The 23,935-nt window shown below is 37.3% G+C and overlaps 1 protein-coding gene across 1 annotated transcript in view; it reads right to left on the bottom strand.

Moving 5' to 3' along the window:
* Positions 1-10,227: 10,227 nt before the first annotated feature.
* The window catches only part of Mon1 (vacuolar fusion protein MON1 homolog), a 48,762-nt gene continuing 35,054 nt past the window's right edge, over positions 10,228-23,935 (bottom strand). The window contains exons 8-9 of the mRNA XM_070105195.1: positions 23,294-23,423; positions 10,228-10,703 (exon numbers count right to left, since the gene is read on the bottom strand). Coding sequence (XP_069961296.1) covers positions 10,563-10,703; positions 23,294-23,423 — 271 coding nt within the window. The 3' untranslated portion in view covers positions 10,228-10,562. The remainder of the gene's footprint in view (positions 10,704-23,293; positions 23,424-23,935) is intronic.

Here is a 23,935-nt window from a genome sequence, read left to right on the forward strand (position 1 = left end):
ATAAAGCCTTCATTTAGATGTAGAATAAAGTGCATATCATCCCATATTCATTATCTGTCTTGCTCTAAATAGTGCCCCTTAAGGCAGATCTAAAATTTATGTCCTGTGTGAAAAAAAGGCATTTATGTACAGTTTAGGACATTTATTAGAGGACTGAAACATGGTGTTTCCTCTAATAAATGGCCTGAACTGTGGTAGTATAAACTTTGTAATTAATACCAATAAATTGAGATATTTACTGTTTGGTAAGACAGTGATGGTGTGAATGATGGTGAAAGTGTTTCTTTTTCGGGTCATCCTGCCTTGGTGGGAAACAGCCAGCATGTTAAATAAAAAAATAAACGGTTTAGAAAGACACATAAGCAAATACGTACAGTGGTACCTCGGGATACGAACAGCTCAAAACTCGTACAGTTATTAAAGTGTATTTATGTAAGTGCTTTTGTAAGTGTATTTTTGGGGGTCTGAAATGGATTAATCTAATTTACATTATTCCTTATGGGAACAAACTTGTTTTGGTATTGGCACTCGAACAGCCTTCTGGAATGAATTAAGTTCGTATCCCGAGGTACCACTGTACCAGGAAAGACATTAGAAAACGTTTGTCCTGGGACCTTGATCACTTCTAACATACAGAGGTTAGAAGTGATCAAGGTCCTAGAACTGAAATGTTTTCTTATAAATATGTCCGAATGTTTGATCACATCTTTTTTAAAACAACTTCTTGGTATTAATTACCAAAGTTCATACCATTATAGCTTAGGACATTTATTAAAGCAATGTTATACCATGAGTAGCAAACAAACCAAGGTACGGGGGTGGGATTGAACTCGGCAAGTGAGCTGACGCAGTGGCTTATGCGCCAGCCTGGAGTTTAACCACTCACTTGCCGCAAGTTCAGTTCCAACCCGTACAGTGGTTTAAATGTCCTGAACTGTACGTAAGTGCCTTTTTCCACATGTCAGTATCACCATGCCATTTTTCACATGTCCTCTACTCTTGCCGTCACCCACATACACACAGCTATGTTACCACTTAATTTAAACAATCAACTCATCCTGTGAGCCATTCCTTGCTATTCTATGAAAGTGGAATACAGTATGTACTTAGAATAGTAGCATTTTTAATAGTAATGATATTGTAAATTAGGTAAAGAGGACACAAGCACAATTAATGCAACATTTCATTGTGGCAACGTTTAACTTCCTGTAGAGCGAAACGTTGCCACAATAAAATGTCACATTAGTTGCACTTGTGCCCTTTTACCTAACATATCGTCGGTAATTCTGCCAACATTATTACAACGATATTTTATATATTATTTTTTTTACTTTGTTTTTGCGTTTTGATGCTATGAACATTACTAAAAATAATTGAGTATACCATTAAGTTCCAACCGATTTGTCAGTGCACATGTACCTGGTTGATACCTTAGTAGCAATTGATTGCTTCTAGTCAGTAGTAGTGACTAGTTATAGAATGTCTAACCATATTCCATTCTTCAATGAATAAAGTGAAGAAGCTGTAATAAGCCAAGAGAAAATAGATAAATAATGCACGTTAATCTTTATTTCTGATTACGTTATATATTGTTCAATTGTCACACATTGATTGTAAACTATAAATTTACTCCATTAGCTCTAGTTTTTAATTTTCAGGAAGTATTCTTAATGCAATCCATTTCTTTAAATCTAAATTGGTTAAAAGTACATACCATAATTTTACTTATATAGGTTAATACAGGTCGGCCATTACTGATAAGCAGTCGCCAATTTGGTACCATCACTAATCTGGTTCCATTGCTAATCCGATTCCATCACTAATTCGGCACTAATTTTGGCTGGCATCATTGGTAAAAGTTTACACCCCAGGGCTTTCAAAGGTATGACAGTTTCCTGTGATGTTGGATTAGTGACGGTCGACTTGTATTATACAGTGGACCCCCGCTTAACGATCACCTCCCAATGCGACCAATTATGTAAGTGTATTTATGTAAGTGCGTTTGTACGTGTATGTTTGGGGGTCTGAAATGGACTAACCTACTTCACAATATTCCTTACGGGAACAAATTCGGTCAGTACTGGCACCTGAACATACTTCTGGAATGAAAAAATATCGTTAACCGGGGGTACACTGTATTTCAGTTATGTTGTGACAGTCATTGTGAAGGTAATTTGAATATTAAGGCTTCAGTTCCTAGTGTGTATGATGCATTGGTTTCTTCGTAATGTATTTTGGTCTTCAAGCCTATGTAGCAAGTTTTTTGCTCGACCCCAGTAAACAATGTCGTAGTGTTTATAATACAGGTGGTCCTCAATGTTCAGTGGGGTTAAGTTCTGACGAACCCATCGTAAGTCAAATATGTGATAAGTAAGTAAATAAATAACTGCTGTCACTAAATAAATAATTACTGTAAATACCAGTATTGAAAAGTGGGGTGAAGAAACAAAGTAATTGCTGCCCCACCACTGTAAAGGTACACCATCGTAAAGTTGAACCATTGTAAGTCGAGGAGCACCTGTACTTCATTCAGGATTCTTAGCTTTTTTTTTAAGTCTGTTTTTTATATTTGTAAAGATTGATGCCTACTTTTTTGCCTAATCTCTTCGTAGCTTTCTTATAACACCACTGTTTTTGCCTGCTAACCTATGTACATTGTCATCAGCTGTCTTCTGCCAACCACTTGTCTTTGAAGGAGCCTTGGGTACCTTCTTGCCACAATACTGGTCCTTGTCAATAATCAAGGCACAGCCAGAGTCTGTGATCATTGAACAGTGTGATACTTGTGTGCTTATGTACAGCCATATCTGGTGTTCCAGTATGGTCGTGTTAATACCACCATTTTGTTTGTATTGCCTGATTTTTCTAGGTTCTTAACCCTTAAACAGTCCAAACGTATATATACGTTCACACGCGTAGTGCCCCAAACGTATATATACGTTTTCTTTGTCATTCATTCAACATTGCCACAATAAGCCTGAGTCACCTAGACATGAGAGAATGGGTGTGTGCACTCACTGTGCGCCATATTAAAATAATTGGGGATGCCTGGGCACAATATGCTCTTTTTACCTTTTAAAAAAATTTTTTTTTTTTCCTCAAAAAATTTGGGGCGCTACGCCAGTGAACGTATATATACGTTTGGACCGTTTAAGGGTTAATATTCATACAGTAGAGGAGGGGCCCACATATACAACTCCTCTTTTTGATGTTCCATGTGTTCATTGGCTTTCAGTTGAGCCAGTGTTCATTATGTTGCACCCAGCAGCAAAAATTGCCGTCAGGTGAAACATAATGAACAATGGCTCGATTTGAAGCTTATAAAAATGTCGAACACTAAAAAAAAAAAGCTGTATATGGAGGCCCAGCATACGTGAAAAAAAGTTTCCCTGAATTCTTCATTGTGGTTAGGCATTTGACATTCTTAGGCAAATCTTGAAACATTGATGTTAGGTTAAACTGAAATTTTCTGCATTTTCCTTCTATAATTACATTCTTATCTTGAGCATTCCATTAAATAATTTCATAATATAAATTTCTGTATATACCAACTAGGTTAAATCATCCCTCCCCTCCCCTCCTTTTTGTTAACTATATTAGTGGTAGCTGCACGGACAATGGAGTTAGGTACATCCGTCACACTCGAAGTACAGGGTTTCTCACTTGTAGGAGGCCTTCCGTTGGTACTTCTGTAGTTGTAAACAAGACGGTTGCAACTATGGCAGTACCAACTAGGGGCCTCCTATGAGTAAAACACCCTGTGCAATATACAGTAGTCCCCCTGTATCTACAGGGAATACCTTCAACCCTGGATAGTAGTGAACACTATACATACAAGTCACTTTTGGTTTACATACATACCTGTGATCAAGTTTAATTGATAAATTATGCACAGTAAGTCTAGAATTAACACTTTTTCACTGATGGGAAGAACTTCACAACTTCTCTTAGACTCTGAACAACTGTCACCATCACTACTTTTGTGTTTTGGAGTCATTATTATGCAAAATTAAGGGTCATTTTTGGGCTACAGTAAACTGTGGATAACTGAAACCGCAGATACCGAATCTGTGGATACGGGGGTTCTACTGTATTCTAAAATGGGTAGTAAATAATGTAATAGCCAAATAAAATGTCATTAAATAACCAGTAAGATTTTGTTATATAAAGAAATTTCTCATTTGAAGTGAGATACAATATACAGTTACACTACCAGGGTACGGGCAAGGTTAGAACCTACGGCAGGTGAGTGGTAAAACTCCAGGCCGGTGCGTAAGCCACATCGAGTGGCTTACACACTGGCTTGGAGTTTTATGGCCCACTCACCATAAGTTCAAACCAACTCATTTCTTGGTTTGTTTTTATTTGTATCATTACGATTTCATAAGTCATGATGGAGTACACTTATACTTGTTCAGTCACACCTCTTGCTATAGTGAACAGATTTTTGCATTGCTGTGTATCATGTTCATTATATCAGCCCTCTTCCCTTGATGAGGTAAGGGACTCTTGATCCAAGGAATGATGAGCATTCCAGGTAACTATTGCTCATTGCATTATTTTTCTCATCATACTTGCATTGCACATTCCACTAGTAAGTTACTGGAAGGTTACTAGTAAGTCATAAGTTAGACATTCCTTCAGTTCTCGCATATATAAACAGGACTTTCAATTTTTATATTATTGCTAATAGTTTTTAAATAGTGTTAGCTTAGCAAGGAAAATAGTAAAAACGGTAATAGTAAGGAAGATAGTTTAAAATAGTTTAAAATATGGCAGGTGAAGCTTTGAGGTTAATGGAGAACGTAACGTGGAACGCTAATAAAGGCGGACCTACCAGTCAATCTGTATATATTTGTTTTAATTTTTTTTTCTCTCTCTCTCTCTCTCCTTTTTTTCATTTCTCTGTATATTCCTTGCCTATTTTTGTTTTTCTTGCAACACTTCTTCACTCAGCACAGAGTAAACACCACAGTTCATAGTCATTAAAAAAATGACAAATATGCTTACTCAGTTTGCTGGAATTATTATTACACTCATTTGATGGAGCTAAACCTGTAGGGGTCATACAGTGCCTGGGGAATGGGAGGTAATGAGATACAATAGAAGGAAATGGATGATGCATCCAAATGCCCAAAGCAAGAACCCATCGCTGACATTGATATACAGTAAGTCCTTGACTTACGAACACGTTGAGAATTTACTGTATTGTGTATAATATCATTATTATACAAAATACAGAAGGTCCCCAATGTGTTCGTAAGTTGAAGACTTCCTGTATTATGAATATTATACACAATACAGGAGGTCCCCAAAGCGTTCGTAAGTTGAAGACTTGCTGTAGCTCACTTTAGAGGAGGTTGGTGTAGTGTTGTCAGTACAACATTGCTGCAGTATTTCACTCAACACTGGTATTTACCAGTGGTGTTCATGCTCTAAGTTTATAATTCTCCTCCATTCAACATACACCGGCTGTATCCCACCGAGGCAAGGTAGCCCGAAAAGAAAAACAAAAGCTTTTCTTTTTAACTTTAGTAATGTATACAGGAGAAGGGGTTACTAGTCCCTTGCTCCCGGCATTTTAGTCGCCTCTTACAATACACATGACTTACAGAGGAAGAATTCTGTTCCACTTCCCCATGGAGAAGTATATAATTGTAGTATGTTATTACATCACATATATGATCAAGTTTTGACTGTTGTCATTAATTTTTTTCATTTTCAAAATATCACTGGGGGCCTCGCAGTACGTGTAGCCCAGGGGTCTCGCAGTGCCTGTAGCCCAGGGGTCTCACAGTGCCTGTAGCCCAGGGGCTTCACAGTATCTGTAGCCCAGGGGCCTCACAGTGCCTGTAGCCCAGGGGCTTCACAGTATCTGTAGCCCAGGGGCCTCACATTGCCTGTAGCCCAAGGTCCACACAGTATCTGTAGCCCAGGGGCCTCATAGCACCTGTAAGCCAGGGGACTCACAATACCTATAGCCCAGGGGCCTACAAAATCTTATCTCTGGTCACAGAGAATGCACTGTGCTACCATGCTGAACCTACTACTCTCACATAAGCATTACTCAGAACTTCCAAAATATTTCATAACACGAGACAGAAAAACTAGTTTCTCATCATGATCCATGATTATACTATTCAGTGAGCTTAATATTTACGATGAATGTGCCATCTTTGGTGGGTGTGCAGCGCACACACAATATACGCTGCTGGTGTTTACCGGAGATATGACTCAAAGTTTGACTATGTGTTGTCAAATACAGTGGACCCCCGCATAACGATTACCTCTGAATGCGACCAGTTATGTAAGTGTATTTATGTAAGTGCGTTTGTATGTGTATGTTTGGGGGTCTGAAATGGACTAATCTACTTCACAAAATTCCTTAGGGGAATAAATTCGGTCAGTACTGGCACCTGAACATACTTATGGAGTGAAAAAATATCGTTAACCGGGGGTCCACTGTACATCTCTTCCTGACTTTGTATCTTCAATTACTTTTAGCATTGTTTACTAAACATGATTTTAAAAGTTGAATATTATTCCAAGTTACAGTAATTGTGAATGTGGTGTTATTTTTGCATTATTCCACGTGTGTTATATAAAACTTTTGGAGTTCTTGTACAATGACAGATTTGTTAATGCTGACAGATTGTGGAACTAAGATTCATGTGCACAAGCGAGACATTTATTGAGGTTGACTTTCACCTCTGGCAAAATGTCTTCAGTAACTAATTATAATTGATAAAAGTCACAAGAGGACCCTTGTGGGTTTAACACTTAGCTTTGATTGTAGTAGTAATAATAATAGTATTACAATCAGAAAAAGCAGTAAACCGACAAGGGTCATATAGCAAGAATAATAATACAGCCGCTAGAGGTGAAATTTCCTTCAACGACACTCTTGATTGTTTTTTATTCACAATCAGGGGTTTCTTGTATTAAATTTAACTACGTCTAGAAGCCTGTCTCTTGTTCAGTTATTTTTGATATTTTAATTGAAGACATGGCTGGTGTTCAAGCAGTATGTTTGTTTATTCTGATACTTTTTTACAGCCATTTTAACATTACTTACAATGTATTTGATTGGTATTTGCATTACAAGATGTTAAGTTAGAATATTTTTTATTAATACCGCTGGTGGTCTCCCACCAAGGCTGGGTGACCAGAAAAGAAAAAATAAAGTTTTTATTCTTTTTACATTTAGTAATTTATACAGGAAAATGTATTACTAGCCCCTTGCTGCCTAATTTAGAACTATTGATAAAATATATTATTTATTTACCTGCTTTATGCAGGTAAATAATGCTAATGTGAAGAAAAATATTTTTTCGAAGATGATTGTTTTGTACAAAATAATCTTAGTCCAATTATTAAATCTGGATTTATCTTGTGGCTTTGTTATAATCATGGTGAAGCTCTAAACTCGTATGGTCAGAGCTCGGGGGGAAATGGGAAGTAATCAGGTTGACGTAACGAAAGGTTTCGTTTGTTACCTGGACCAAGAGCCTTGCACTAATACAGTCGTAACTACGTGCTAAACCCATAAGTCATAAAGACCTGTCATCAAGGACTCTCCCTGAAGGGTCGTTGTGACCTAAAACATTTTTATCTATTAATATGTTATTCAGTGGAGGGCTCTTGATCCAAAGAATTGAAGCTAACCTCCCCTGCCTTGGATCAGATCTGAGTGCCATCCATTCCCCAGGTGCTATATGACCCCACTGGGTTTAGCACTTATGATTGTCAAAATAAATGGCCCATACAATTTTAGTTCTTCCCTTAAGAGTAACAATAATTACAATAATTTAATATCACTCTTATAGCCGTGGAAAGCTGTATGACCCTTGTGGGTTTAACACTTAGTTACGATTATAATAATAGTCATGGAAAGTGCTGAACCTCTAAAAGTTTTGCAATTGATATGTGCAACATTGAATCTGAATACATGTATTTATTTCTGCAACATTCCTGCCAGGTGGAATTTAAGGATGAACGAGGCAATGAATTGTATCAATTATATTTTCTTTAAATGTTCTCTGACTTGCATCTTGTAATGTGGTGCAAGTCACGGTCAGTATTATACTATATACTTTGTGTGCAAAACAGCCATGGGGGGAGTTGAATGATAGCTCTAGGTCTTTCATGTTGCAATCACCATGTCTTCAGGAGCTTGCAGTGTTGCAGAAATGAGCAGGAAGTCCAGGAATGACTAGCTAGAGTTGTTCCTAGAACAAATCTACCTGAACTTCCTACTTATTTCTGCAACATTGCAAGCTCCTGAAGATATGTTGATTGCAACACGAAAGGCCTAGAGTTATCATTCAACTCCCCTGCGGTTGTTTTGAGTCACAAATCGCTTCTCTGCAACTGTTGGATACTTTGTGTTTGTATTGTGTACCGGAGGTAATATTGGCCATAATACCAGGAATTATGTACTGTGCATAAGAGTCAATATTTTTTTATTTGAAAAAAAAAAAAAATATCTTTTTGAAGCATAGGTCCTGACCAGTCACCATTTTTTTATGCATATTTGCTTATTATTTTACATAAACATTCCTCCGTAACTGACAAGTTTTTAAATTCAATAAATACATACATTGATTTTTCTATACATTATGTTTTTGCAATTTATTTTCCACTTTGATCAATACGTATATCATTACTAAATATGCATTTTATCATTTATTTGGCTTTGTGTGTAAACTTTGTACAAATATAATGTAATGCTTCACTACTCTCGTTTGTTTTCCTTTGTCTTATAGACGTAACGACCTAATGACGCTCAGGGGAGGTTCCTTGATGCTGGTGAGGGGCTCTTGATTTAGGGAATTGGATCTGTGCTCCACTTAACTGAATTGACCCTGAATGCCTTCCATTCCCCCCCCCCCACAGGTGCTGTATAGTCCCTACGGGTTTAGCGCTCTCCCATGATAATATGATCCTTATGGGTTTACCACTTAGTTTGTATAATTTAAAGACAAAAAAAGTAATTTTGTTTTAATAGCCTGAACACTTATTAAACCGGGTAATTGTGGAACGATATTATTATAATCATAGCTGTTTAGAGTGACATTTAAACTGTCGTATCGGGACGCCTCTGTCAAGACAGTGATTGTGCGAATGATGGTGAGTGTTGAATGATGGTGAAAGTGTTGAATGATGGTGAGTGTTGAATGATGGTGAGTGTTGAATGATGGTGAAAGTGTTGAATGATGGTGTGTTTCTTTTTTGGGTCACCCTGCCTTGGTGGGAGATGATTGATGTATTTAACCCATAAACGGTCCAAACGTATATATACGTTTTTTCAACATTTGAAAGTATGTAAAAGAAGTAGATCTTCTTTTTGTTTTTTTTTTACATTTGAAAACGTGTAAAAAAAACTTTGATCTACTTTTTTTTTGTTATATTTGAAAATATGAAAAAAAAAAAAAACGTAGATCTACTTTTGTAGTACTACACGTGAACGTAGATCTGCTTGGACCGTTTACAGGTTAAAAATATACTAAGCTCTTAACCCACCAGGGTCATACTGCACTGCCTTGTGTCACAATAATGGGTTATTTAAACTTGATCTTGAGATCATAGCAATACAACAACTCTCTTGTACATAGATTTGGAAATCCTTTGTTCAAAACTATACCAACACCCATAGTGGTTTAAATCTCGAATGTTGTTCTACTGTCCCTCCATCAGCGCTGTATGACCCTTGTGAGTTTAGCTCTTAGTTCTGATTGTAATTATTACAATCATGGGGGAGTGCTAAACCCATAGGGATTATACAGCACCTGGGGGGGAAGGGATGGAGGTATTCAGGGAACTGGAGCACAGATCCAATTCCCTGGATCAAGAGCCCCTCACCAGCATCAAGGAACCTCCCTTGATGGGTATAATAATCTATTGTCCCTCAAAAAGTAGTACAGATTATACACACGATTTATGAAGAAGATTTGTGCCTATATACAAAATGAGGTTATAATTAAGTACACAAATAACCCGGACGTAGGAGAGAGGAGCTTATGACGATGTTTTGGTCTGACTTGGACCATTTGTGTATTGTGACTTTTTGTTATTTATACTCAACGAGGTAGTTAATAAAAAAAAATACTAGTGTATTTAACCATTCTGGAATGTTTATTCTATCATAAAATCTTTCATGCAATAAATAAAAATATTTACAGCACACACTAAACTTTTAAAGGAACAATATTTTCTGGCATATAAAATGCACGATACAAATATTGTAACAGTAAATCAGTAATTATATTCCAGGGTTAATTACCCTTGTACTTTACGTTAAAGCATAACAGACTACCCTCGACCTTGACCATAAGGTGCAGGCTGATTTTCCAAGACTTTCTGTGGGAAAAAAAGTGCTGTATGGTGGGTTTAGCGCTTAGTTATAATTATATAATTTGTGGGAAAGAGGCGTGCCTTATATGCCAGAGAATACGGTAGCACAAATTCAATGGGGACTTATGGAATATAAAAAGATACTGGTAAAGAGATCAACTTTGTACATAGGTACAATAATGTACGTATATAAAAAGATACACTTAATACTAAAATGTTGGTGAGCTCAATATAAACAATCTGTGTTCATCACATTTGATCCATCGAAGTAGTTTGTTGATGTAGATAATTGCATTGTTCTTGGTCACGAGGGGTTCCAGAGCTGCGTACAACTCAAACTCCTTTGTCACCTGAAAACATTTTCCAAGATTAACCCGCTTGTTTTATGTCCTAAAGTGTAATCTTATTTGATACTGTGTTTTAGTCGTCATACACGAAGATCTTAGCGTATTCTTGAATTAAAATGGAAAAAGGAACAACACCGTGACTGGAACAATACATGACTCGCATGTACGAGACTGAAACACAACGACATTTTGGTCCTAACTGGTCCAAGTTCGGTCCTACTTCAGTCCTAACTGGTCCACGTTACACAACGATGTTTTGGTCCTACTTGGTCCTAACTGGTCCACGTTACACAACAACGTTTTGTCCTACTTGGTCCTAACTGGTCCAAGTTCGGTCCTACTTCAGTCCTAACTGGTCCACGTTTGATCCTAACTGGTCCAAGTTTGGTCATAACTGGTCCAAGTTTGGTCTTAACTGATCCAAGTTCGATCCTAACTGGTCCAAGTTCGGTCCTAACTAGTCCAAGTTGGACGGAAACGTCATCACAAGTTTCATTCTCCTACATGTGAGTTATTTGTGTATTGTTTGTCACAGTATTGTGACTTTTTAATTTTTAATTCAAGAATGTGCTAAGATTTTTATATATGACAACTAAACCACAGTATTAAAATTAAAATTTAGAACAAAAAAAAAAAAGTGTGTTTTGAATTAAGAAGACTGCTACTTATCTAACTTTACATTCACTTAACAACAGTACAGTAAGACCCCACTTACACAACAGGTTAGGTTCCGAAGCACCACCATAAAGTGGAAATCGCCATAAAGCTGAATGCCGTTTTTTCCACTCATAAATGCATATAAATATCAGATAAAAGTTTACACTTTTACACTAACATATATTAACAGTAGAACTAGGCATTTAAAAACAATAAAAAGTAAAACACATACACAGTACATTCATTACTTGCCTTAAAATATTTGTAGATTCAATGTAGGGTGAAAGGTGAATAATATTTATTGTAGGAAGTCAGGTGTGGTAGCCTGCCACCTACCATACCTACACCAAATATATGACTTAAATTTAAAGCATCCCAGAGCAATTATTATTACATGTACTATTACCATCGACATACCTTATTCACCGAGTTTAATCATTTCTAATAACCACCCTTAGATGCCAATGGAAGTAAGTCACTTTGACTTTTTTGGGTTACCCTGGTGGGTACTCTACACATACTGCTATGTATGATTATTTAGGTAAATGTATTTGTATGTACCTGTACCTGAATAAACTTACTAATGCAGAGGTCAGACAACTGGGTGCAGTCACTGGATCAGAATAATCGCATATTAATACCTGACCAACTTTTGTTCACACACGTACAGTGGCACGAGTCTGCAAAGCATTTAACAAATACATGTTGTGTACAATCTGTATACATGTTAGCGCAGGAGAATAAATAAACAACTACGAGTGAAGGCATACGAAATGAATAATTTTTTACAGTAATACATGTACTAGTGTGTACACATTTTCTGTCTCTCCTACAAGCCACTCAGCTACCATATCTCATATACAGGGGAGATGTATAAAAAATTTTGGTCTTAATTTGAAATGTCAGTATATTTATTTTTTTTTATTTTTTATTATTATCACACTGGCCGATTCCCACCAAGGCAGGGTGGCCCGAAAAAGAAAAACTTTCACCATCATTCACTCCATCACTGTCTTGCCAGAAGGGTGCTTTACACTACAGTTTTTAAACTGCAATATTAACACCCCTCCTTCAGAGTGCAGGCACTGTACTTCCCATCTCCAGGACTCAAGTCCAGCCTGCTGGTTTCCCTGAACCCCTTCATAAATGTTACTTTGCTCACACTCCAACAGCACGTCAAGTATTAAAAACCATCTGTCTCCATTCACTCCTATCAAACACGCTCACGCATGCCTGCTGGAAGTCCAAGCCCCTCGCACACAAAACCTCCTTTACCCCCTCCCTCCAACCTTTCCTAGGCCGACCCCTACCCCGCCTTCCTTCCACTACAGACTGATACACTCTTGAAGTCACTCTGTTTCGCTCCATTCTCTCTACATGTCCGAACCACCACAACAACCCTTCCTCAGCCCTCTGGACAACAGTTTTGGTAATCCCGCACCTCCTCCTAACTTCCAAACTACGAATTCTCTGCATTATATTCACACCACACATTGCCCTCAGACATGACATCTCCTCTGCCTCCAGCCTTCTCCTCGCTGCAACATTCATCACCCATGCTTCACACCCATATAAGAGCGTTGGTAAAACTATACTCTCATACATTCCCCTCTTTGCCTCCAAGGACAAAGTTCTTTGTCTCCACAGACTCCTAAGTGCACCACTCACCCTTTTCCCCTCATCAATTCTATGATTCACCTCATCTTTCATAGACCCATCCGCTGACACGTCCACTCCCAAATATCTGAATACATTCACCTCCTCCATACTCTCTCCCTCCAATCTGATATCCAATCTTTCATCACCTAATCTTTTTGTTATCCTCATAACCTTACTCTTTCCTGTATTCACTTTTAATTTTCTTCTTTTGCATACCCTACCAAATTCATCCACCAATCTCTGCAACTTCTCTTCAGAATCTCCCAAGAGCACAGTGTCATCAGCAAAGAGCAACTGTGACAACTCCCACTTTATGTGTGATTCTTTATCTTTTAACTCCACGCCTCTTGCCAAGACCCTCACATTTACTTCTCTTACAACCCAATCTATAAATATATTAAACAACCACGGTGACATCACACATCCTTGTCTAAGGCCTACTTTTACTGGGAAATAATTTCCCTCTTTCCTACATACTCTAACTTGAGACTCACTATCCTCGTAAAAACTCTTCATTGCTTTCAGTAACCTACCTCCTACACCATACACCTGCAACATCTGCCACATTGCCCCCCTATCCACCCTGTCATATGCCTTTTCCAAATCCATAAATGCCACAAAGACCTCTTTAGCCTTATCTAAATACTGTTCACTTATATGTTTCACTGTAAACGCCTGGTCCACACACCCCCTACCTTTCCTAAAGCCTCCTTGTTCATCTGCTATCCTATTCTCCATCTTACTCTTAATTCTTTCAATAATAACTCTACCATATACTTTACCAGGTATACTCAACAGACTTATCCCCCTATAATTTTTGCACTCTCTTTTGTCCCCTTTGCCTTTATACAAAGGAACTATGCATGCTCTCTGCCAATCCCTAGGTACCTTACCCTCTTCCATACATTTATTAAATAATTGCACCAACCACTCCAAAACTATATCCCCACCTGCTTTTAACATTTCTATCTTTATCCCATCAATCCCAGCTGCCTTACCCCCTTTCATTTTACCTACTGCCTCACGAACTTCCCCCACACTCACAACTGGCTCTTCCTCACTCCTACAAGATGTTATTCCTCCTTGCCCTATACACGAAATCACAGCTTCCCTATCTTCATCAACATTTAACAATTCCTCAAAATATTCCCTCCATCTTCCCAATACCTCTAACTCTCCATTTAATAACTCTCCTCTCCTATTTTTAACTGACAAATCCATTTGTTCTCTAGGCTTTCTTAACTTGTTAATCTCACTCCAAAACTTTTTCTTATTTTCAACAAAATTTGTTGATAACATCTCACCCACTCTCTCATTTGCTCTCTTTTTACATTGCTTCACCACTCTCTTAACCTCTCTCTTTTTCTCCATATACTCTTCCCTCCTTGCATCACTTGTACTTTGTAAAAACTTCTCATATGCTAACTTTTTCTCCCTTACTACTCTCTTTACATCATCATTCCACCAATCGCTCCTCTTCCCTCCCGCACCCACTTTCCTGTAACCACAAACTTCTGCTGAACACTCTAACACTACATTTTTAAACCTACCCAATACCTCTTCGACCCCATTGCCTATGCTCTCATTAGCCCATCTATCCTCCAATAGCTGTTTATATCTTACCCTAACTGCCTCCTCTTTTAGTTTATAAACCTTCACCTCTCTCTTCCCTGATGCTTCTATTCTCCTTGTATCCCATCTACCTTTTACTCTCAGTGTAGCTACAACTAGAAAGTGATCTGATATATCTGTGGCCCCTCTATAAACATGTACATCCTGAAGTCTACTCAACAGTCTTTTATCTACCAATACATAATCCAACAAACTACTGTCATTTCGCCCTACATCATATCTTGTATACTTATTTATCCTCTTTTTCTTAAAATATTTATTACCTATAACTAAACCCCTTTCTATACAAAGTTCAACCAAAGGGCTCCCATTATCATTTACACCTGGCACCCCAAACTTACCTACCACACCCTCTCTAAAAGTTTCTCCTACTTTAGCATTCAGGTCCCCTACCACAATCGGGGGGAGTCATCCACTCCACCGAGTTTGTTCATTCCTCCAGTAAGAAAGAACTGATACCTTTATTCCAGAACAAACAACCTACTGGAAGGTTAGCCAGATGGACCTTGACTATCCAAGAGTTCAATCCCACCTTTGAGCTTTTACCTGGCAAGTCAAATGTAGTCGCAGATGCCTTATCGCGACATGTTAGTATAGTAACTGCAGACCCTCCATTTAGTGCTGAAGAAGTAAAGAATGCTCAACGAACAGATCCCATGTGGTCTGGTGTGATTCGATTCCTGCTCCAGGAAGATCTTATTCTGACTGTGAAGCCACCAGCACCCATCAGTGACTTTGTCATGAACCAAGAATTACTGTATCGAACAGCCGAGTTGGGTACTCCTAGCAGAAGAGTATACCAGTTAGTAATTCCACAGTCACTAGTGAATGTAGCCTTACAGCTAGTTCACGATGTACCAGGTGTTGCACACCCTGGTATGGATCGTTCAGTAAAACAAGCCAGATTGAAATACTTTTGGCCTCGTATGGCAACTGATATTTCTGAGTATGTTAAGAAATGTAGTGTCTGCATGCAACATAAAGGTAATGCTAATGGTCCTAATCCAATCCAAGTATATCCAACTACTAGCGAACCGTGGGAAAGAGTTGCGCTAGATTTGTTAACTAATTTCCAATGTTCCCTCCAAGGCAACAAACATCTGTGTGTTATGGTAGACCATTTCACCAGATATTGTGAGTTAGTTCCTATTGCAGATAAGACTGCCGAGACAGTAGCTAAAGCGTTTAAAGAACGCATTATCTGCAGGCATACCACCCCTAAGTCCCTAGTAACAGATAATGGAGGTGAATTCTGTAATGAGATTCTTGAAAATTTGTGTACCTTGTACAAGATCTCTAAATCCACCATTGTTCCTCATCATCCTGCCAGCAATGGGTTAGCGGAACGAACCAATAAGAAAGTACTTGATGTCTTGAGAGCCACTATCAATCCCAACAGTGAAACTTGGGATGAAGTTATACCTGATGTGCAGTGTGCTATAAATTCTGCTTACAATGTTTCTATAGGTGACACTCCACATTATGCATTGTATGGTGTAGATAAACGTTTGCCTTATGAGTTGCTATATTCTAATCCGAAACCAAATTACAACCCTGATGATTTCATAGCAACTCGTACCAGCTTAGCTCAAAGTGTTTTTAGAAGAATCCGTGAAACACTTCATAAATCAACAGCAGAATTTACAAGAGTCGCAAACACTCGAGCAAAGCCATCCAAAATCAAAGCAGGTTCGAGAGTTATGCTGACTAACTTTAACAAAACGTCTGCAATGCCAAAGCTTGATCAAAAGTTTGTTGGTCCTTATCGAGTAGTTGAACATATCACTGGTAATAAGTATAAGGTTAGAGAGATTAGTACTGGTCAGTATAAAGAATCGCATTTAGATCATATGAAGTTAGTATGTGATGATAATGATGTTCCAACCCAGACTAATGTGACAGACTAACAATCCTCCTGATCCTGTACTCTCTTCCTCTGATACTCAGTCAGACGATCAACCTGAATGTCGTTATTCCCTACGTACACGACAGGTATTGAGAAATCCTCAAGTATCATTTGTAACTTCCAATTCAGATTTGCCTCAAATACAGCATCAACTTAGATAACCAGTTCAGTGACTACTTTGCTCTCCAAGAAGATAAAACTGAGCAAGAAAAACTATCGGACGCAGTAATAGTTAACAGTCCACTTTTTCCCAGTGATATGAACCAAACAAACAGTAAAGAAATTACTCTGCAGATCATAAAGGACCAAACAAGTGTTATTGTACCAGAGTCTGAAATAAAAGAAGCCAGATTACTAGGATCCCATGGTAGAAAAAGTGTTATGCTTAGATTCAACTCACATGATAGGAAAAAAGACTTAATTATTGCATCTATTAAAGTAAAGAAAGAGGTATACATAAACGAGTGTCTTACCAAAAAACGTCAGAACCTCCTGTATAGAGTCAGAAAACTTAAGCGGGAGAATAATGACACAATACACCAATGCTTCACACGGGATGGGAAAATTCTAGTTAGGAAAACAAATGTAGGTCAACTGTACACAATCACGAACGAGAATGATCTATCACGATTTCTCAGGGATACTAATCTTACAGAGAATAACTAAACAATGTCCAACTTAAAAGTCTACGTAGTGTAGTGTATGTTTTGCTCCATTATTGTTCAAATTTCATTGTACAATCTCTTAGTATTTAAATAATCAACTACCTCATTTTGTGATTTTACTAGTAAGCATAAATCACCTTATGTGATTTTCTTATTTACTATTGTTCGCTTGAACATTAGCTGAATTGATACTTTCTCTGTCCATATTACTACCTCATATTTTTTTTAAATACTACAATTGATATTACTTACTAAAATTAATAAATATCATTTTTACTAAAATTTCAATTTACTCTTAACATTTTTGACATTTAATAACCATTACTTGACTAATTACCTTTACCTGTTTTAATACCACATTTACTATCCTAGATTACTCTTAATTACCTTGTACTGCCATATAACCTCAAGTATAACTACCAGTGCAATATTGAATGAAATAAACATTACTATTTCACTTTTTTGTAATCATTATTACTTACTAAAATTTTATTAAACACCATATTTACTACCAGTCAATTTTACTTTTGTACATTAAACATTATTTTATACTTCCCATAACATTTTGTTGCCAAATTTTCAAGTTTTTATATTCAACCCCAACCTTGTATTATCCTTTGTACCTGTGTACCTGGGTACCTGTCTACCATCTTACTATCATATTATAACCAAGACATTACCATTGTGATTTTTTACTATTATTCTTTTGTACTTTAATTGTGAATTTTATTTTGTCAATTTAAATCTATAGTTATAACCTTGATCTTGTCAACAACCCATACCAGACTCTAGTGCAATTGCAAGTACCATTTCAAATTGTATTTTTATATTATAAGTTTATATTATAATTCCTACCATCTGTCCATTTAACTTTGCTTACCATTACTTAATTTTAGTCCCTTTTATATTTTCTCCTTTATTTTAGCTTTATATAACTATCCTAGTTTATATATCCACAACTGTTAAAATAATCAAGGTGCTATTCTCAGGTGCTAAAGTAGAATAAGCTCACAATCTTGCCATTATATTCCAAAGCTCATTTATTCACAACCTATATTAGTCCCTTTTTATTATAATTTTAAACTATAATTATAACTTTAAAAAATTACCTTTATAGTACTACCTACTATCATATTCCCAAGCACTATTATATGATCATCACTTTATTTGTATTAGTCCCTTAGCTCATTATTTTACATTTGTTAAATAATTCAGGTGCTATTTTTTTAGCTTAAGACTATTTACTTTGTTTTATACTTAATTCTAACTATAGATTCACTACAAATCTTATGATTACAAGCATTGATCCTGATACCAACCTCTTATTTAATGACTTAAATGAATCAAACAGTTACTGTAATTACTACACTGCAGAACAATCAAAGGCACTTCTCAGTGCCAACAACAACATAACTATCTTTAACTACAATATCAGATCTTTAAGCAAGCATTACGATGACCTCATAGCATTACTAAATTCCTTACATGCCAATATGTCCATCATTACACTAACTGAAACCTGGCTAAAGCCTGATAGTACAGATGTCTATGCCATTCCTGGTTACACAGCCATACACAACTGTAGGCCAGACCAACAAGGGGGTGGCACAGCCATATACTACTCAGACCAACTAGAATGTATCACTAATACTTGCACAAGGGATGAACATGGGGAATATATAATAGCTAAATTCAAATCCAAATACCTACAAAAACCTCTCACATTGATAAACATCTACAGAGTTCCACAGTCAAACATTAGCCAATTTAGTCAAAATCTAGGAAGTATGATAACTGATGCACGCATGAACAAAGATCACTTACTACTCTCAGGTGACTTCAATATAAATCTCCTGCAAGACCAGGACCCACACGTTACTGAATTCACAAACACAATGAGTAACTGTATGTTACTACCAACAGTAACAAAACCTACAAGAGTTACAGAGACTAGTGTTTCCCTACTTGACCACATCTGGACCAACACCATATCCCCTTTAAAATCAGGCATAATTACAGATAATACCACAGACCACTACCCTACTTTCCTCATAACAACTCTTGGTAAACTACCCCAAGACACTACTAAAGTCACCTTCAGACTTCACAATGAGGCAGCCATTAATAACTTCGCAACAGCATTAGCAAACATTGATTGGCACACTGAGCTAGAAATCTATACAGATATTGACGAATGTATTAATAATTTTCTAAAAAAGACCCAATACCTCTATAACAAGCACTGCCCTAAAAAAACTAAACAGATGACAGCAAAGAGACTGAACAGTCCCTGGCTAACACCCAGCCTTCTCAAATCCATAAATACAAAACACCAATATGAAAAACAGTACAGAATGGGTCACATAACCAGAGACCAAACAAAACGTTACTCGTCAATCCTAACCAGCCTGATAAGAAGGGCAAAAAAATTGTATTATGAGAACAGATTATCCAACTTACGAGGTGATATAAAAAAGACCTGGAAAACACTATCTGAAATTCTGGGAACAAAAAAGATATCACGAAATAGCGAAATAAAATTAGCAAAATCAGATGAACCCCAACTCCCACCAACAGAAACAGCAAACAGACTCAATGATTTCTTCTCCACTATAGGACAAAACCTTGCCCATAAAATCCCAAGCTCAGATACCCCACCAAATAACTACCTCACCGGCAACTACCCGAACACACTGTTCCTAGCTCCGACTAACCCATACGAAGTCTCCCTTATTATCAATGCACTAAAAAACAAGGCAGGAGATTTAAGTACCTTACCACCCTTTATATATAAAAAAGTGTCACAAGTGCTATCTCCAATCATTGCAACACTCTTTAACAAATCCATTGAATCCTCCACCTTCCCTACAGTACTCAAAATAGCAAGGGTCACCCCGATCCACAAAGGAGGAGACCAAACAGAGTTGAATAACTATAGGCCAATATCCAACTTACACCCTCTCTCAAAAATCTTTGAAAAACTAATTCATAAACGAATCTACTCCTACCTTATCTCCCAGAACATACTCAACCCCTGCCAATTTGGATTCAGGCCTAATAAAAATACTAATGATGCTATTATACACATGCTAGAACATATATACACTGCAATAGAGAAAAAAGAAGTCCCACTGGGGATCTTCATTGACTTACGTAAAGCTTTTGATACAGTTGACCATGACTTGCTCCACGTAAAATTATCACACTATGGTATAAGAGGGCACTCCCTCAATTACCTCAAGTCATACCTCAGCAACAGAAGCCAATATGTGTACGCAAATGGGGCAAACTCTTCTGCGCAACCAATTACAGTTGGTGTCCCACAGGGAAGTGTCCTTGGCCCTCTTCTCTTTCTCCTATACATAAATGACCTTCCAAATGCTTCGCAATTACTCAAACCCACACTATTTGCAGATGACACTACATACGTCTTCTCTCACCCGAGCCCAGTCACACTAGCCAATACTGTAAATACCGAATTACAGAAAATATCTACCTGGATGAGGACTAACAAACTTACACTAAACATTGACAAAACCTACTTCATTCAGTTTGGTAACAGAGCTACAGATGTCCCTCTTAACATAATGATAAACGGATCACCTATCACAAAGCTAACAGAGGGAAAATTCTTAGGAATCCACCTTGATAATAGACTCAAATTTCATACACATATACAACAAATTTCTAAGAAAATTTCCAAGACTGTAGGCATACTATCGAAGATACGGTACTATGTTCCACAGTCAGCCCTCCTGGCCCTATATCACTCTCTTATTTACCCCTATCTCACCTATGGAATTTGTGCATGGGGCTCAACAACAGTTAACCATCTCAGACCACTAATTACCCAACAAAAGGCTGCAGTTAGAATGATAACAAATTCTCACTACAGGCAGCACACTCCACCAATATTCAATACACTAAACCTACTCACCATACAAAACATCCATACTTATTACTGCACCTATTACATACATAGAACACTTAACTCTGATATTAACCCTCCCCTCAAACATCTCCTTGCCAACCTCAACAGAACACATGACCATAACACAAGGCACAGATCACTCTTTGATGTTCCTCGTGTTCATCTCACACTATGCAAAAACTCAATGCACATAAAAGGCCCTAAAATCTGGAATTCATTACCTGTAAATATAAAAGAAACACTACCTGTTTATAAATTCAAGTCTCTACTCAAAGATCACTTACTCACCCAAAACCAAATAAATACTGAATAACTGAACCTTATAAATTGTATATCTTAAATGTTTCTCACAATTATATCACATAAATGTTAAACCTAAAACCCAATCTAACTTTATTATTTTTTAAATACACTACCTAACAGAATCCTTCATATGACCTGTCTTTGTAATACTCACTTGTGCTTTATAGTAATCTGTTTACATTAATGTTTTATCACTGACTTCATCATTGCTTAATTAATCTTAAGTTAATTTTAAGCCAGCCCGTAATGCTATGCATAGTATAAGTGGCTTTGGCATACTGCTCTTATCTGTATTTTTTTTGTACCTCTGTATGTGTGCACAAATTTATAATAAATAAAAATAAATAAATAAATAATAAATAAATAAATAAATGTAACAGAGTTTGATCCTCCCAGAGATGACACTCATTCTGCATATGTCAATCTTACCCTAGCAGAGTTGGGGTTAAATGTAAATAACCTGTATAGATGAATAATTACAGTATCAACTTATCAGTATTCAAGAATTTTTTTTTTTGTGTTCACGTTCTCTCCGAATTCTGAGAGTTAACAGTCTAGATTTGAGTGCACCGAATCTGCCTTTCTGTTAAACACTCTTTCTTTGTATATATTCCTTCCTCAGAATCCGTAGATCACATGAATACAGATCAATCGATCCAATTTTTTTTTTATCACTTCTATTGTGTAATCTCAACATTGAGTTTCATTTGATGAGTTTCATTCGATGAGTTGTGCTATATTATACCTTGTATTGCATTACAGTTTCAGTTACGTAAGCTTCCATTCCAATGTTCTACTTATGTATGTTATAATGTTCAATTGTTGTGTACTTTGACATTGTATAGAATCAGCCCAAGCCGTATACCTGCCATCTCTAGTTTGTATTAGTTGTATGTCGGGACGACATACGTTAGCGTCGCCGAACTCTCAGTAGTAGTAACCAGTTACCAGTAACCAGTGTACCAGTAGATGACTCACTACCAACCGTCTCTGCCTGAGTCACTGTCTGTATTCATATTGTGCTGACCACAGCAGTATTCAAAGACCCCCTCACATATGGGTACTGTGGGCGGCCAGTCAGTGTTACGAGAGTGAGCAAGGAGACAAGGTTACGGCTGTTAGGGCGCTCCCCACATTATCCGTAATTATACGTACTTCCAGCCTACGTGAGTATTACTTTACCCTATCCACGTGTTCGAACCCCACATGATACAAAGGCTCCTATACATTCACTTAACATCTCCCAAAATCTCTCTCTCTCCTCTACATTCCTCTCTTCTCCAGGTGCATACATGCTTATTATGACCCACTTTTCGCATCCAACCTTTATTTTAATCTGTGAAATGCCGTAAAGTGAAATGCCGTAAGTGGGGCTCGACTGCATTGCCACCTTCATCTCTCTCTCTCTCTCTCTCTCTCTCTGAAACAAGACTTAATTCCCTTTATCTTTTCCCATGACAGGTCTTCTGACCTTCTAACTTTGCTTCCAAAAATATTTTTTTCTTTTCCAACATGCTGATTGTCTCCCACCAAGGCAGGGTAACTCGAAAAATAAGAAACATTTTTCACCATCATTCACACTATCACTCATTCATAATACCTAAAAAAAAAAAAAAAAAAAATAGTCTTAAATCATTCACACAATCAAGCAATCCTGTCAAATTTCTTTATCTGTGGATATGTAGAGATATTTTGCAGTTTTTGAAATGTAGTATTGGCACACCTCTGGCAAGGCAGCAATGGAGTGAATGATGGTGAGTTTCTTCTTTTTCAAGTCACCCCGCCTATGTGGGAAACGCCTGCACTAAAAAAAGAAAATTTTCTGATACAATGTACTCACCCATCCCAACAGAGTCTGTGTATCCATAACCATGTAGACCATCTTGAGAGGTCGTGAGACAGAGTGTACACGATGGTGCAGCAGTTGGTACATACCGAACAAGTGTCGCTGACCTTCAACTGTCTGGTACCTGGCAGACCACAAAAGACACTATATTACTTTATTACAATCAAAACTGAGTGCTAAACCCACAAGGGTCATACACATTCGTCTTGACCATCTAAACACTATTACTGACACTAATACATGTATTCATCTTTACCAACTATTGCAATTACTTATACATAATTCATCTTACCAGGTAGACATTATTAGTGATGCTGTTTTTAGCAACCAATGGTAACACAGAAACATTAAATAATAATTATAGCAGCGTTGCTGCTGTTGTCTGGGGAAGTTGTGCTTATTATTATAATCATAACCATGTACTAAACCCACAAGGGTCAAAGTTGTGCTTAGCAGACTTCCAAATTTATCACAATTTCCAGGCATAAATAAGTTGCAATTTCCAGGCCTAAGTTACTACAATTACTAGGCCTAAATGTTACCACAATAGGCCAAAATAAGTTACTACAATTATTAGGCCTAAATAAGTTACGACAAAAGACCTGGTCTCAGACCAAGCTGCGGGGGCGCTGACCC

The sequence above is a fragment of the Cherax quadricarinatus genome, chromosome 97 (genome assembly GCF_038502225.1).
Source record: "Cherax quadricarinatus isolate ZL_2023a chromosome 97, ASM3850222v1, whole genome shotgun sequence".
Lineage (NCBI taxonomy): Eukaryota > Metazoa > Arthropoda > Malacostraca > Decapoda > Parastacidae > Cherax > Cherax quadricarinatus.